This window comes from Mastigoproctus giganteus, chromosome 2, assembly GCF_048544385.1.
Source record: "Mastigoproctus giganteus isolate SK-2022 chromosome 2, ASM4854438v1, whole genome shotgun sequence".
In the NCBI taxonomy this organism is placed as follows: Eukaryota; Metazoa; Arthropoda; class Arachnida; order Uropygi; family Thelyphonidae; genus Mastigoproctus; species Mastigoproctus giganteus.
The window spans coordinates 130504667-130521903 of NC_143576.1; the positions used below are offsets into that span (position 1 = coordinate 130504667).

General features: G+C 41.0%; 1 protein-coding gene across 2 annotated transcripts in view; it reads right to left on the reverse strand.

Moving 5' to 3' along the window:
• The window catches only part of drosha (ribonuclease 3 drosha), a 357699-nt gene that overhangs the window by 90467 nt on the left and 249995 nt on the right, over nt 1–17237 (reverse strand). For both annotated transcript variants that reach the window (XM_090389541.1, XM_090389540.1), the window contains exon 16: nt 3153–3255. In XM_090389541.1, coding sequence (XP_090245667.1) covers nt 3153–3255 — 103 coding nt within the window. The remainder of the gene's footprint in view (nt 1–3152; nt 3256–17237) is intronic.

Sequence of the window (17237 nt, forward strand, 5' to 3'; positions counted from 1 at the left end):
TATGCACGTTGTGTGTGCATATATGTGCTTGTATACATGCATATATGCATGCAATATAAATACATTTTTTTTTTTTTTCTTATCATTTTATTTATTTATCCTTTTATTATTATTTTATTTCTTTATTTATTTTATTTTTTATTTTTATTTTATTTTATTTATTTATTTATTTATTTTTTATTTTTTTTTATTTATTTATTTTTTTTTTTTTTATTATTTTATTTTATTTATTTATTTATTTATTTTATTATTTTTTTTTTTTTTTTTTTTTTTTTTTTTTAGGTCCTAGCCACTGAAATCTCAGGAAATTAGGTGGCAGGACCTGCCAGAGTAACTTAAGTCTACTGGGTTCCTGGTCTGCCTCCACGGGGCAAAGGTGGGGCAACGTTGGGCCTCAGCAGGGGTCCAGCGGCTAAACGACCAGATGAACAACGGTACACGGCACTACACATATACAATATCCATACACTTTTAAATCTCTGGCATTTCCAGTGAACTGGTACACCCACAATGAAAACTACGCGGAGATGGGGGAAACCCCTGGTGCCGTCTGACACTAAATACACCTTACACCTTACCTTAGTACAATCCATTCAATGTCTCCGCGGTTTTTCATCAAAAGGTCTTAAGAAGAATTTTGATCAATCTTGATGCTAAGAAAGCTCCAGGTCTCGATGGTATTTCTCCACTTGTTCTCAAAACCTGTGCTCCTGAACTTACTCCTGTTCTGTGTCACCTTTTTTTCATTATCTTATTCCACAGGTATTTTCCCTTCTGCTTGGAAATTTGCACATATCCAGCCAGTTCCTAAAAAGGGTGAGAAATCCCTCGCATCCAATAACTGTCCCATTGCAATTACTTCTACTCTCTCTAAAGTAATGGAGAAATCTATTAACCACCAAATCTTAAACTATCTAGAAACTTTCATCTGATCAACAATTGCAATAAGTATGGATTCCGTCAGTGTCGATCCACTGGACAAATTCAATGGAAAAGTTTGGTGAAACTCAAGCAGTTGCTCTTGACATTTCAAAGGCTTTTGATTGTGCTTGGCATAAAACTCTTCCTAATAAGTTTCTCTATCATATAGTTGGCCAATTGTTTTTTGAATTGGGTATCCAGTTTTCTTTCTGATGGCTCACTGCACTTGGCGGGAGATGGGCCTCTTTCTATCTTCTAACTTCTTCACTAATGCAGGTATTCCCGAAATTTTGGTTCTTTCTGCCACTTTTTACCAGTAGTACACTGAAAGGACAGAATTCGTGGGATATCTGGTTCCTGGGCAACACAATGCTGTCATCCTCTCTCTTGCTAGTGGATTAACCCACAGATTTGTAGGTATATAGGTACACTGCATTCACCTAGACAGTAATTCAATGGATAAACGTCGTGAGTTAATCAACTTTTAAAGTTGGATGACAGTGGGTGCCTGATGCATGGGTCACTCTATCGCAGAGGTGGTACAGAAATTGCACTATAACCGTTCAACAGTATCAAGAGTATTGGGAATATGCCATTTCCGGAATAACATCTCATCGTTGACGGAGAAAGGTGGTGGATGAAAATGGCCGTCAATGTCTGTCTCGCATTGTTTTAGCCAACCGGAGAGCGTCAGTGGCACAAATCACCAACTTCAACAAGGGAGCAGCCAGAAACATCTCCACCAAGACCATTGGGCGATCATTAGCCATCACAGGCTATGGAAGCTGCTGACCCACCAGTCCCACTGATAACACCATGACAAGGGACTCTATACCTCAACTGGGCGAAAGAACATCGACACTGCACCTTGGATGATTGGAGACCAATGAATCTTGTGTTCACTTATTTCGAGCAGATGGGAAGGTGCGTATTTGAAGGAAACCGTACGAAGCTATGTACGCATCATATCAACAAGGAACCGTTCAGGCAGGTGGATAGTCGGTAATGGTCTGGGGTGTGCTCAACTCACACATGTTGGGACCTCTAGTATGTCTAGACACATCTCTGAAAGGTCCAGGTTATGTGTCCATCCTTGCAGACCATTTGCATCCTGTTGTGGACATCGTGCACCCACAGGGCAATGGACTCTTCCAGCAGGACAATGTGCCCTCCTCGTTCACCAGACATGAACTCTGTGGAGCATCTTTGGGATGCTGTGGAAAGGTCTGTTCGAGTTTTGGATCCTGCCCCCAGGAAGGCGACAGAATTATGGACAGCGTGCAGCAAGCATGGATGGAAATACCCGTGGAACGTTTTCATGAACTAATGGATTCAATGCCTTGCCATGTGACTGCCCTTATCCAGACGAAAGGTGAGCCTACCCGTTACTATGTAGGTATCCCATGATTTCTGTCCACTCAGTGTATATTAATGACCTTCTTTATTGACCTGAAATCCTATCCATAGTTTTGTTGATGATATCACTTTGCATTCTGGCATACCTTTCATTTACAGCACCCCAAAATAAAAACAGTAATATATCACAAGGAAAGAAGAGAGCAAGATAAAGCCTGTACCATACAAAATAATTTGGATATGAGAAATACATCCCCCCGCCCCAAATGACTTCCTTTCTTCCAATATATACTATAGGCAGTGATTTCCAGACTACCAGCATAATTCAGGGCAGGCCACAAATGAAGGGAATGCCAGATTTATGCAAGATGATGATCACCGAGTTTTTTGAATGGTATGATGTTGTTGTTGTTAAATGGTTTTTAGGAGCATTAGCAACTAAGGCCATATTGCCCCGTGAATATGCGGTGGTCATTCCCTGACCTTTCCGCATCATCCGTATTTGGTGGTGATGGGCTCGAACCCTGGTCTAATCAAGAAGCATGTGCTATGTACTGCTGCTCCTTCCCACCTGGCTACGGAGGCGCCTGAATGGTATGAAAACAACAACCAGTAAAAAGACCATCTAATAAGTCAATCTTCCCATATTACAACTTTATTTTGCACATTAATTCCAAATTTACTGTGTAGTATAACTGCCTTTCATTAAGTTCTTGGTTGCTAGTTATAGAAGTTATTCAATAATTACCATCATCTAATTCATGATGGTAATTATTGAAATGAATGATTTCGTATACATTGAAGTGAAATGTATGTTTGTCATAAGATCAGTCATTCAAATTACATAAAAGTAAGAAAATGATTACTAAACATACCCATTAATGCTTCAAAACAGTTAGCCATTGCATGTCTCAACTCCAGATCATGGCATAAATCAGACCCATGAGCATAAAGCATAAATTTTTCCAACTGCAACGTCTATACAAATAAAAACAAAACGTAGATTTACATCAATGGATGGAACCCTCACTTCAGTATTTCATAGAAATAATAATCATTAATGAAATAAAAACTTCTTTATAAAGAAGTTGTTATTTCATTTATGACTTATCTGGATAACTAGAAGTCCCTAGGCTGAACTTAAATAGAAATACAGTGCACTCCACTTATTGTGATCACAGTAATTTATTATTCGTGTAATGTTACCTTTTACCAAGTCTCTTGACTGGATTTTATAAAAAAAAAAAAAAAAAGACAACGTTCTTTGTCGGTTTATCTTGTCACTTTTTTGCCTTATTGCACTTCATATGTGAGCAGCAGAAATGATTACGTAACATTATGATTTGTTCTTGTACTACAACATATTGTGCATCTAGTTACCACTGTTGATTCATAACAGTAGCACTGCTGGATGTTATTGTTATTTGGTTTTTAGGAGCATTAGCAACTAAGACCATATTGCTCTGACCTTTCCGCATCCTCCGTATTTGGTGGATCATGGGCTCGAACACCGGTCTAATCAAGAAGCATGTGCTATGCACTGCTGCTTCTGCCCACCTGGCTACGGAGGCACCCGAGTAGCACTGCATTCCTATGTGCCACCAGTAAGCAAAATAAAATTTGTCGCCCTAAATGTTGAATACTGATAAGTGTTAACCAATCAGAAAACAATATCGAAAAAAATTTCGGTGCCCTCTTGAACTGCTGCCTGTAAGCAATGCTTACCTCACCTACCCACTTGCAGCGGCCCTGAAATCATACAGTTCATATGGTTGTTGGTGTCTACTCCATTAAGGAAAGTACAGTAGAGCATTAACCTTTTTCTAATTCTTGATTTTAATATTTTCTGCTTTTTTGTTTTTAATGGTTTGTCTGGATTTCCAAGGTCATTATGATAGTTTCAATTTTACTGGTGACTTTTTCAAAGAAATAATACATATTCAAATTAACAATTTATATTGATTGATTTTTGTGTTTTCTTTCCGTTCATTTCTACCTTTTTATATGCACATTTCTGTACTGCACCAATAAACAGCACTGAACAGTTGCATTCTTGTTTCATCAGTTATTGTTATCAATTAAGCTGTGTCCCAAAGTGATCACAATATGTGGAATCCATTGAAATAATAATAAAACAAATATAACTGTAATTTTTTTACTTTTGACTAACTTTTTATTACTTCTGACCAGTGCTTTTTTTGTAAAAAAATAGGTGCCGGTACTCATTCTTTGTTATCAGGAAAAATTGATAATTAAAAGGATATGAAAAGTACTCTTAAAAAAAAAAGTAAAATAAGTAAATAAATCAGTCAACTACTGAGTGCCGGGCACTCAGGATGAAGGGTCCGTAGTCACGAATGGTCATTAGTGTAGTATCTCAAATAGAGAGCATTACGATAACTGAAAAAAAGTTTCTAGTACCCCGGCTTGGCCTAAAACTGAGGAACTAATGAAAATGTTGTCTATTTAAGTCTTTCCAGTTGTTGTGAATGATAAGGGTAGGAGAAGCAATTAAAGTCTTGGGGGGGTGGGGCGCTGTGCAAGACTGCGCAGGTGCCTCCCCACCACCGGCCCCTTAAACACTGGCTCTCTGAGTACCTCCTTGTCGAGAAAACTCCAGCTTTGAAAATTATTAAAAATACTTCTCATTGCAAAATTTATAAATGACCTTTATAGAATTATTAATTAACTATTTAGCAACCTTTTTGTCACCAAAAGGAGAGTTACTTAGTGCAAAGAAGCGCGCTATCGAAGTGCAATAAAAAATTGTTTTTTTAATTTTAACACAAAAAGTAAACAATAGATTTCAATCTGAATAGTTTTCCCTCTATAAGCATCGAATAATGCATAGCTAATGTGATTTTTCAATTTTTAGCTCCATTATCGACGGAAATAGAGGGGGGGGGACACAAAAATTACTCATATTTACCTGTCTGGCGCTGCCATTTTTAATTTAAAAAATATTTTAAACCTACTCGTTGAACTCTTTCCAACGGTGTATAATAAGCTATAGGTTGTCGAAAAATTTTGCCCCCCCCCCACATTTACCCCCCATTTCTCAAATAAATTTTTGTCAACAACGATCAATATGGTATTATGTTGGCTCACATCATGTACAAACCCATGCAAAACTTCAAGTCAATAGGTTGAGTGGTTCCAGAGATACAATGCAGTGACAGACGGACAACCGAGTGACATTATAAGGGTCCTTCGTTAGACTACGGACGCTAAAAATAATAAGTAAAAATAATTTCATAATAAAGTTTTTGTAGAATATTCCAAATTTTTATTAAGTTCTCATCCGACACCCTGTGTCGACTTCTTTTATTCCTCTTTGTGTGTCTCTTGCTGAATGAAGTTTCCGAAGCAGCCACGAATCGACATATTTTGCTGGGTCGAAGCGGGTCAGCGGCGGGCCTACAATTTTAAGAAACAGTTTTTGTGATCAACGAAGTTCTGGTTGGGCTGGCGATCAGATTCATTTGTGAAAATCCTCGTTCACATCCACTCGATGAAATTGGTATCGTATGCAGAGCATCCATCAAATGCTTCAATTCTTCCGAAACCATCTTTTCAATTAGGTATTCGCGAAATCCACAAATTGTATCTCTTTCATTTAACTGTAACCCAATTGACAATTTTCTAACTTCATTTTCACCAAATGCCAACAATTCATGTTTAGAAGGTTTAATACCTTCGTTGTCCTTGTTTTCCTTCTGTCGTCATCGGTATTAACTGTCCAAAATGTCAGTGCCATTCGGATATTCAGGTACTGTGACCATGTAAACAGAGACGGAGAATTTCCGGTAAAACATGGATAACGCACTTCCGCGAAACAACAGATGATTATTTGTCGGAGTAAAAGTAAATCTCTCCTAATTCTCGAACGCTTACAGTTGATTCACAGTGGTGTCCAATCTACAGCCCGCCCGGAAAGTGAACTAAAACAGCATTTTAAATTTTGTTAATTATCAAAAAAATTTTCTCATTAAATGTTTTGTTCAGTAAATGTAATTGTGTATTGTACTTAATAAAAGTTTCAAATATTTTCAATTTTACTTTTACATGCAACAAGATATGGAAAATGTAAACACACTAAAGAAATCTAACTATGAATTTTTTTTTAATATGGCACCTGTACGGGAAAAGTTTGGACACCACTGCAGTAGAAGATGGACCAAAGTCCATTGGGAATACCCCTTGATCTGCTGACTGCTGACCAGCGAGACTTCTTCGTATGTGGGGGCAGGTGGTCAGATAGGTTTTACCAGGTACCACTAAGTTGCAGAATGGTAATCACTTCAGCTCTCTTAATTCACACAGCAGCACTAATTGCCTAAATTGCCTGAAGGCCAGAAATGTGAACAGTGCATACCGAGTTAATCCTCTCCTAATCCGTTCGCCATATGAAAATTTTCTTCGCTCAACGGAAACTATTTTAAATGTAACTTCCAAGGGGAATTTAAAATGATTCACTATAAAAGGACTTTGTTAAACAGAGGTCTGACTGAGTAATTTAGAATTATAAAAATGGTTATACACTTTTATACAAAAAAATATCTTAACATAGTGAAAAATGCAAATTTAGTTAAATAATTTTAAGCTTATTTGAATAGTAGGTAAACATGTGAAAAAAATTTACGGAATATTACAAATTTCGGAGTGCACTGCTTCCAAATGTCACACGTCACAAAAGGTGCCGTTGCGTACTGTCCCAAAAAAAGCTCTGCTTCTGACTGTTACCAGCTTACAGTCATATTCAATGTTGTGTAAACAGAATGCAAAGTTCTGTATACGCTAAATGGAAACAAACTTTGTTCCATACATAATAACAAAAGTAACTATAGCTGGAGTCGCTGATTAGCATGTGGCTATTTTAAGGCACAATCTTCTTATAAAACAACACAAAATACAACAGAAATATTTAAATTTTTTAAAGATTTCATCCATTAGGAATCACATACAGTTTTTAATGAATATTTCTCAATTCCATTCTCCACTGCCAGGCTAATAATTGTAAAAGCTTCTTACTATGAGAGAATGATAAAAAGATAATTATACAAATAGGGTACAGAATATGAAGAAGCATACTGCTGTTTATTTAAAATGCATGCATTTTAAATAAATAGGATCAAAATTAAAATAGAAATTTTAAATAAACAGGACATTCAGTGATTACTGAATTATAACCACCAACCTAATACAGTGTTGGGCCATTGTTCACACTGATAACAGTCACTATTTGTCTAGGTATTGACTCCACTAGATGTCTAAAGATGTCCATAGGGTTCTGCAGCTATACAACCCGCAAAGCTTCCCACAGTGTCAAAATAGATGACAGATGCATGTCCACACAACTGTTCAATTGGATTGAGGCAGGCTAATTTAAAGGCCAATCAAGATGGGTGACATTTTCACTGTGTTCCTCAAACCGCTTGTGCTCAGTCTGAGCCCACTGACACTGCATTACCATCTTGGACAATCATGTTTCTGTCCAAAATAAAATGCACCATGGCAGGACACACAAGGTCTCCTAAGAGCTGGGGTAGACTTCACCAGTGAAACACTGGTCCATATACATCACGAATCCTAGTTCTTACTAGCAAAACATACCTCATATTAAGCAACCGCCATCACCTGCCTGGATAAAGTGTAAAGTGTTTTTGGCTCAAATGGCACCAGGGGGTTTCCCCCATCTCCGCGTAGTATAGAGAGCACAATTGGTTCATTGACTTACGTTGCTTGTGCCACACACGAAGGCATCCGTCAGCAAGTTGCATCAGGTATTTGGACTCACCAGACCAGCACAATTGTTTCCAGCCCTTCAGTGTCCAACCAGCATATTGTTGACACAACTGCATTCATGTTGATGACGATCAGTGGTGAGGAGATGGTGTCTCTTGGGTTGTCTGTTGTGGAATCCCATATGTCTGAGTGTTGGGCACATCGTCCTTTGGGATATTGTTCTTGCATTTCCCATATATTGTATTGCAATGTTAACTATACAGTGACCTGCTGTTGAGTCCATACAATGCCCTGCATACCCTCCACTAACCACAAACATCCAACTTGTATAATCCTTTACAGTTGTTGGCAGGAGGTAGTTTGACCTATCTAACACCATTCTTATACACCTTAACCACAGAGGGACCATGAGCAACTGACAAGATGTGCTGTTTCCAATATAGAAACATCGAATGTGTGAGATCCCACAATCTGCCCCTTTTGAAACTCCATAATATCTTTACTACATTCCATTGCTGGTACTTTCTAACTCTGATGCAGGGCCAAATGCAAATTACCACAAAGCTGTTCGGCTTTTTATACCGAAAACTATATGGCACAGTCCATCATGGATGTGGTGCCTCCATAGCCAGGTGGGCATGAGCGGAAGTGCGTAGCACACGCTTCTTGATTAGACCGGGGTTCGAGCCCATGACCACCAAATACGGAGGATGCGGAAAGGTCAGGGAATGACCACAGCATATCCCCAGAGCAATATGGCCTTAGTTGCTAATGCTCCTAAAAACCAAATAACAACAACAACCATCATGGATGGGGTGGTCATAATTCAGTGATCACTGAGTGTACTTCTCCATAGGAACAGTTTTTATTTAAAGTGTGTAGTGTATTTTCTGTAAAAGTAATACAGGAATACTTCACATAGCGCGGTTAATTTGTGCCAAAAAAATACCGTGCTATGTGAAACCGCACCGATCGAGGTATTATTAGTATATATTTTAATGTAATGCGTTCTGACAATTTGATTATATGGGTCGAGTTGCAAAAATATATAGGTGTTTGTTTACTATAAATTGATGCACAAGATGTTCTTGCAAAAAAAGAAACTAAAATGATAAAAATGAAAAATACTAGTAAGTACAAATGATTTTTATTGCAGTATGTACATACCAAAAGAATATAAGTGAAGTATCAACTGTATTTTTATTTTGAAAAATAACTGATCAGCTTAGTTTGCACAGTTTTTTTTCTTCTTTTTATCAGCACACATCTCTTTATAACATCGAATGTCATTTTGCAACGCCTGCCTTACTTTCATACCTCGTTCAATGTTTGGGTCTGCCGTCATTATATGCGCAGTGCCGTGCTCCCAATGGCTCCCCAGGACGAACAATAAACCAAGCTCATCATCCAGTATTCTTCTATCTAGGGGTTAAGACTTCCTCCCCACACTCGTAAAACTCCGAGACTCTGAACTAAACACTGCATCCCAGCAGCAAAGCAACTCAGCAACTGCCGTTCATCCCGCAGATTTTCATCCCTCAGATTTCATCCTGCTGCAAAAAATTATCTTGGCACCATTATCCAATTCTGGGGGCACTGCATAGTTTTAAAGTGGTGGATTAGTTTCCATTCCATGAAGCACGATGGAGTTCAAGAACACCAGCATGCAGGAAGCGACCGATGAGATGAGGACTGTACCAGCCACGAAAAAGAAGTGGAAGAAGCTGGACACGCCCAAACCTGACAGAGAAACACGAAGCCAGAGTGCTCAGCTAAAGGAAACCTGGAAGAATTCCCTCCCACAAATTGATTTGACTGTGGAGGAAAAACAACCAGAGGCCTCTGCACCCTTGGACCCCTCCTGGCCACAGGGCACATTGTTGGAAAAAACTCAAATTCTGCATACCGTCCTTGAGGATCTGATGAAAGACTAACAACCGGATAACCACTGGAGTTAGGGGACAGATTGTTTCCCTCTGGACAAAGTTGGAGACAATTCTCTACCAGACAAACATAAAATATGAAATAACTGCTGTGAAACTGGTGGAGGCATACCTAGATGGTGGGGCAAACAAAATTCAACAGCATGCCCCATCTTATGCACAAGCGCTGAGGACGTCAGCCGGTGAATCAGCAATAAAAAGCAGTGTATCTGCTACAACAAAAAAGACCTTGCCAAAACAACCACACCTGGTGGTACTCCGACCAACAACCATTGAGGAAAATCAAACAAGCGAACAATTAAAGATGCAAATCACGACCAGCCTAAAAGAAGAATTCAAGACAACCAGAATAAAGTCAGTCAGGAAAACTAGAAATGTCGGAGTACTGATAGAGACAGAAACAAGGGAAGAAGCACAAAAAATTATCACTAATACCAAAATCACTGAGCTGGGGCTCACAGCGACTACCCCTAAAAGAAAAGGGCCCTCAATAGTTATTTATGACCTGGATAAAGACCTGACCCCGGACCAACTAACAGAGGAAATCTATCAAAGAAACCCGATGTCCGCTCTCCCAGAACACAGAAGGGACGAACTGCTGACACCAAAATATTCAACCAAGTCCAAGAATGGCACTCAACGAAACTGGATAATTGAACTTGTGCCTGCAGCATGGAAAGTATTAAACACCCAGAACAGAGTATATGTAAATTGGGGCAGCCACCGCTTCCATGAACATGTGGCTGTACCCAAATGCTTCAGGTGCTGCAAATATGGGCATACAACGCACACCTGCACCCAGACTGACCCCACATGCGGCCACTGCTCAGCAAAAGGCCACACTTGCAAGGATTGCCCAAACAAGAGTACTGACCCAATCTGCACCAACTGCAAGAGTATGAAGCTGGACTGCACCCACTTAATCAGGGATAACAAGTGCCCCACCTACCTGAAGATTAAGAGCTTGTTCCAATCCAGGCTGGATTATGGGGACGCGCCTTAGAGGATACAATACTACAGAGGTAAAATTTCTGCAGATCAACGCACAGAGGGCCAGAGCAGTAGCGGATCAGATCCGTATATAGACGTCATGATAATACAAGAGCCATACTCACACATGAAGATAGTCAGGGGATACCCCTTGACCTACAAGATAGTACAATTCGAGGACGACACCCCCTGGGTCGCAGTCGCGGTCAGAAATCTGGATATAACGGTGACCAAAATCACACAGCTTTGCACAGCCTGGGCTGCATGTGCCCACCTCACCACAGCTCTGGGGCATTTTATGTTATTGCCCTCTACTGTCGACCGGGCGAAGACATAACTTTCGCCACAAGATACCTCCAACTGGCTGCTGACACCCTTCCCAACGCAAAAATTATAATAGGCGCAGACGTGAACTGCCGGTCACCAATGTGGCATAGTCACACGCCAGACAGACATGGCACCAGAAACGGAACTATATTGGAAGAGTTTCTTGCAAATTCAACGTTGACAGTGTTAAACCAACCAAACAATCTGCCCACATTTAGTAATACACTGTGGGAGGCCACCATAGATGTCTCCTTGGCTTCCAGGAACATCGCTAATAATACTACCGACTGGTCCGTCCAAGAGGCCTGGACAACATCTGATCATTGAGCCATTACATTCCAACTCAACAGATCACTGACTAGGGCACCGACAGCTAGACAAACCACTCACAGATACTCCATATCCAAAGCAAACTGGGAACTCTTCCAAAGTACCTTAAAAACCAGCATACAACAGAGACAGAGCTAGCTTGAGCGCCTCGAAGACCCAGATCACCTCCAAAGCAAGGTAACAGAGATCATAACGCACACAAGCGACATTGCTATTAAAAAGAAAAATCCAACCCCTGGGGCTGTGCCCTGGTGGAACCTAGAACTGCAACGACTCCGGAAAGAAACACAAACCAGAAGAAAGGCCTTTCAGCAGGCCAGGCGTTCCTGGCCGATGGCAGAGGTTGAAGTACTCCGACAACGCTACAAAGAAGCAAGGAACACTTACACAGCCCAAATCAGAAGCTGTAAACAGCAATCTTGGGAGCGCATGGTCTCCACTATGGGAAACGAGTACCCCTGGGGAATCGTCTACAAACTGACCATGAATAAACTCCCCCCGAGGGGAAGTTATTGCCGCCACTACATTGACCCAAGGAGGCATGTCCACAACCTGGGAGCAGACCATTTCCAATATCCTGGACACAGTCTTCCACCCGGCTATACAACCGGAGACAACAGAGCAGATCCAACTCTGCTTAGAAAATGAAAGCTATCAAACAGCAACGACAGAACTTCACTTCACTGTGAAGGAGCTCAAGAGTGCTGCCACCCTCATTAGGGGAAATAAATGCCCTGGACCAGACCTCTTGGAGACCGAAATCATCAAAAAGACAGTAGAGTGTTCCCCGAACCTGTTGCTCAACCTCTTCAACCTCTGTCTTCACTGTGGCACCTTCCCGACTTCGTGGAAGAAAGCAAACATCAAACTAATCCTGAAAAATCCGACCAAACCACCACACCTCCCAGAATCGTACAGACCGATCGCACTTCTCACAGTTGCAAGTAAACTACTTGAACGCCTTCTCTACAGACGAATAGAGCAATATTATGACAGGGCTGGCCTGGCCTCACTCAACCAGTTTGGCTTCCGGCGGGGTCGCTCAGCCGTGGATGCCTTAATACACCTACAAGAACAAGTAACAAGATGCACCAAGAAGTATTTCCTCGTGATTGCCGTGGACTTTGCTGGGGCCTTCGATGCACTTTGGTGGCCAAGCATCTTGGCAAGGCTTTGGATTGCTGGGATCCCAGGCAACCTCTACAGGGTCATCAAGAGCCACCTCACAAACAGATCCATCAGGATTGTTGCTCCCTATGGGACCCTCTCCGAGAATACATTTCGCGGCTGTCCACAGGGTCCGCGGCTGTCCTTGGACCACTACTGTGGAACATAGTAATGGACTCCTTCCTAGCTATAGACCTTGATGAGGTAAAATCGCAGGCCTTTGCTGATGACCTCTTACTGACAGTGACAGCGGACTCAAGGACACAACTGGAGACACTGGCAAACCGGGCTCTGTCCACCCTTCAGGAATGGGCAAAGAAAAATCAACTTAGAATATCCCCTGCAAAGACAAACTCCATTCTGCTCAAGGGGTGCCTCAACCTCAAGCGGCCTCCACAAATCAAGATCGACCAGAAAACAATTAAATTCTCAAAGCAGCTAAAGTACCTAGGCATGATTCTAGATCCGAATCTATCATTTCAGGACCACCTGAAATATTTGTGTACAAAAGTCAGACGTTACACTGCATTGGTTGCCAGAGTCACTCGCAGAGACTGGGGCCTAGACAGACGGGTGCTACGTTTTTTCTATAAAACCATCTTCACCCCAATAGTCACGTATGCATCTGGCGCATGGTATCAAAAAGCTACAACTGTTGTCAATAAACGAATCATTGACTCGATTCACCGATAAATCCTTCTGACCATTACTCGAGCTTGCAGCACAGTGAGCACGCATGCCCTGCAAGTCCTTGCTGGTGTCCTTCCACTGGACTTAGAGATCATTCAACGGGGCCTCGCGCACCATCTAGACAAGGGTATCCCACAGACATGTTTAGGATTCACCACCGACATCATCAATAGCAAGACTATGGAAAAGAAAAAGCTGCATGCTCACCTGCTGCAGGTGTGGCAGGACAGATGGGCCACCTCGCAAAAAGGCGAAATCACCAGAAAGTTTCTGCCCAACATTGGCCAGGTTTTTCCGAACTTCTCACCCTGGTTTTCCCCGGGCCTACAAGTCACATACCTACTGACAGGACATGGAACTCTGAATGCAAAGCTATCCCTACTCGGAATACAAGAAGATCCCACCTGCACCTGCGGGGGGCTGGAGAGCTGGCAGCACCTCATGCATGATTGCCAGCTGTATGACAACCTCGCAGTGCATTCGTCACCAAAATACAGTATCTACCATACGGCCAGGAGCACCACATCTTGGACACCAGGGAAGAATATCAGGCTTTCTCCAGCTATGCACTGGCCCTGTTCACAAGATGGAGAGCTCTTATCGCAGCGAACCGCAATCAACCACTGACACAATAAGGAAATGAACAAACCTCGAAGGAATTCATCCCGCGGAAGATGCCTGAACCCAATGGCCTCCGATCATCAAGGCACTAAACCCTGAAGTGGACCTAAAGTTGAATAAATGAGAAATGACTCTATAAACAACATTGACGCAAACACCACATGGATGGGAAATGTCACAAGAAAGACCCCACAAACGCCGACAAGCAAACCCGGACCTTTTGACGGTAAAGATTGCAGAACGGACGAGAACCACCCCATGAACGATCATGCTTCAGTCCGATCGCTCCTGGAAACGGACTAGAACCACTAGCAGCTCTGCTGCCAAATGCTATATGGCGAGCTGAATGGGGTACCCTATTCATCTTAAATTCCCTATCCCCAGCAGGAGGGAGAGGAGACATGCTCTGTTTCCTCCCTCCCCTGCCAACCCATCTCTTTACCTGGTGAGGCATGCGCCTGCCTCACTGACCACCTGAGGTCGCCTTCTCTATCGTCCCCATGCTTCTGCCTTTCCGCCCCAGTCTTGAGTCTTTTCCCCCACTCTAACTGTATATCTTATCCATGGCAGGGGGAGATAACTCTTCTTCGTCTCCCCCACCCGCCATCCAAACTCCCCTCTGGTGTGGCATGGGCATGCCATACTGTCTAGCAGGGGTCATCTCCTCTATCGACCCCTTACTTCTAATTCTACCCCCCCAGTCTTCAGCCTTCCCTCCCTCCCTCCCACTTTTATCTTTCATCTAACGTATAGCCCACACGTCTAAATTTAATAACAACAAAATTCTGCCCGACCTATTAGGACTTTTAACACATCTTTCTAGCGTTCAACCCCAACCAGCGATTTCCTAACAGCAATCTCCTTAAGAATTAACGTCAAACGCGTATGTATATATATATATATATATATATATATATATATATATATATACATATATATATATATATATATATATATATATATATATATATATTTTTTTTTTTTTACTTTTATTATTATTATTATTATTTTTTTTTTTTTTTTTTTTTTAGGTTCTAGCCACTGAAATCCCAGGAAACTAGGTGGCAGGACCTGCCGGAGCAACTCATCATGATTCTGGACACCCGGTTAGCCTCCACGTGGCAAGGTATGGGCAACGTCAGGCCCCACCAGGGGCCTGGCGGCCAATAAGCCGGACAAACAATGGGCACAACAGATCACACTGCACAGACATGGCCCACACACTTTCAAGTCTCTGGCTTGACAGTGTACTGTCCTTGATACAGCGAACATACGCGGAGATGGGAGAAATCCCAGGCGCCGTCTGACACGAACATACCTTATACCTTATATCAATTCACAAACTTCATCTACTTTAGCAATCAATGTTGACAATTCATCAATTGTGAATTCTTTCGTGGATATAACATTTTCTTCCTCTTCATATAAGCATTGCTGCTCCATTTCCACAAGTGTTTCATCAGCGAAGTCATTGGAATGAGAGTCAATGCATTGACGCACACTGTCACAATCCAAGGTTTCAAATCCAAGATGATCTTTCCTAAGCTGCACAATGTTTTCAGAAACTGTTTTGATTTGAGATTCGAAACTGGTACAAATAACATTGGTGAAATTCAGTAAAAGATTTTTCCAAACAGCTCTCATGTTGTTCGTAGTTACTTCAAGCCATGATTCACATATGTTTTCAATGGCATTTGGGATTTTTAAACCTGTAAAACCAACCTCGGCTTGCACAAAAACTTTCCTCTTCCTTGCCATTTTCTTTTGTTAGTAGTGAATAGAGACTGCTTGCTTTAGCTTGAATCGTCATCTGACTTAATGGAATTCTTTTTTGGTTACAGTCTTCAATCCATAACAGACATTCCATATTATCTATTTCAGAGCTACGATTTTTAACAATCATTTTTGACATATAAGATGCTGTTGCCATTCCGTGTTCTTTTATTTTGTCTTTATTCTTTAGAAGTGTTCATACCGATGATTCGTTCATATTCTTGTCCCATGCTATCTTAGCATATGATGCACCCATTTTCATATTGCTTTATAATTTCTAGTTTATCATCTAGTGTCAACCATTTATATTTAGAAGAACACTCAGCACCATTACATTTCTTCTTTCCACTTGTATTTGCATATAAAGGTGTAACGTTTTTAAAAAATAATCTTTAATAAAAATACACAGCAAAAAATATCAGTACAGCTTACACAGTCAACAACCTCACCGCTTGGAATCTAGAGTGTTTACTAGCAGAGTCCGTATATAATGAGAGTTGCAACAGTCAGCGTGGCCTTGAATCCGCATTGGCCTACATGCTGACATTATAATACATACATACATATCAAATGTACTGGTGAGTAATGCAGTTAATTTTTTTTTTCCATTTGTAAACCGCGCTATAGCGAAATCAGAGCTGTGCGAGGTGTTCCTGTACATCAGTGTTACAAAAGTATTACTTTTAGAGAAAATATGTTTGTTGCCATGGCACTTGATAAATAAAGGGAAACATGGTATGGGTAGGTCTGAAAAGTATGATCGGAAGGTAGTTTTCAAAATACACAATTGACAGCCAATGAAGTGGAGACCTTTGAGTTCTTAAAAGTGGGAAGTACAGGGCTATAAGTTGAAAGAAGGGGTAATTTTAAAAGGGCACTTAAGGAGGTTAAGCAGAAAAACAGCATACACCAATACTTTTGGATGCAGACATATAAGGTGTTGGGCATCGGAGTGTAGCTGCATAACTGACACTGTCAGCGGAAAGCCTATGGAAACTAGTAGTAGTACAGGCATGTGATGCAAGAAAGAAAGCATATGAGCATATGTAGCATCAGCCAAAAAAAAGCAATTTCACACATCCATTCCTTCTAAAAGTTTCTTCAGTTCCTCCTTGAATTTATTTAAGCTATTAACTTTAGCATTAGCATTAGTTGGGGCATATGATGCAAGAAAGCAAGCTTATACAGAAACAGCCAAAAAAAAAAAAAACAAAACCTTCCCATTTCGCCCATCCAGTCATTACAAATGTTTCTCTATTTCAGCGGTAAATTTATTTAAGCTATCAACTTCCCCAACAACAGATGGAAATCTGTTCCAGCAATCAACTACCTGCTGGTTAAGGCAAACTTCCACATATCTATTCTACAACTGTC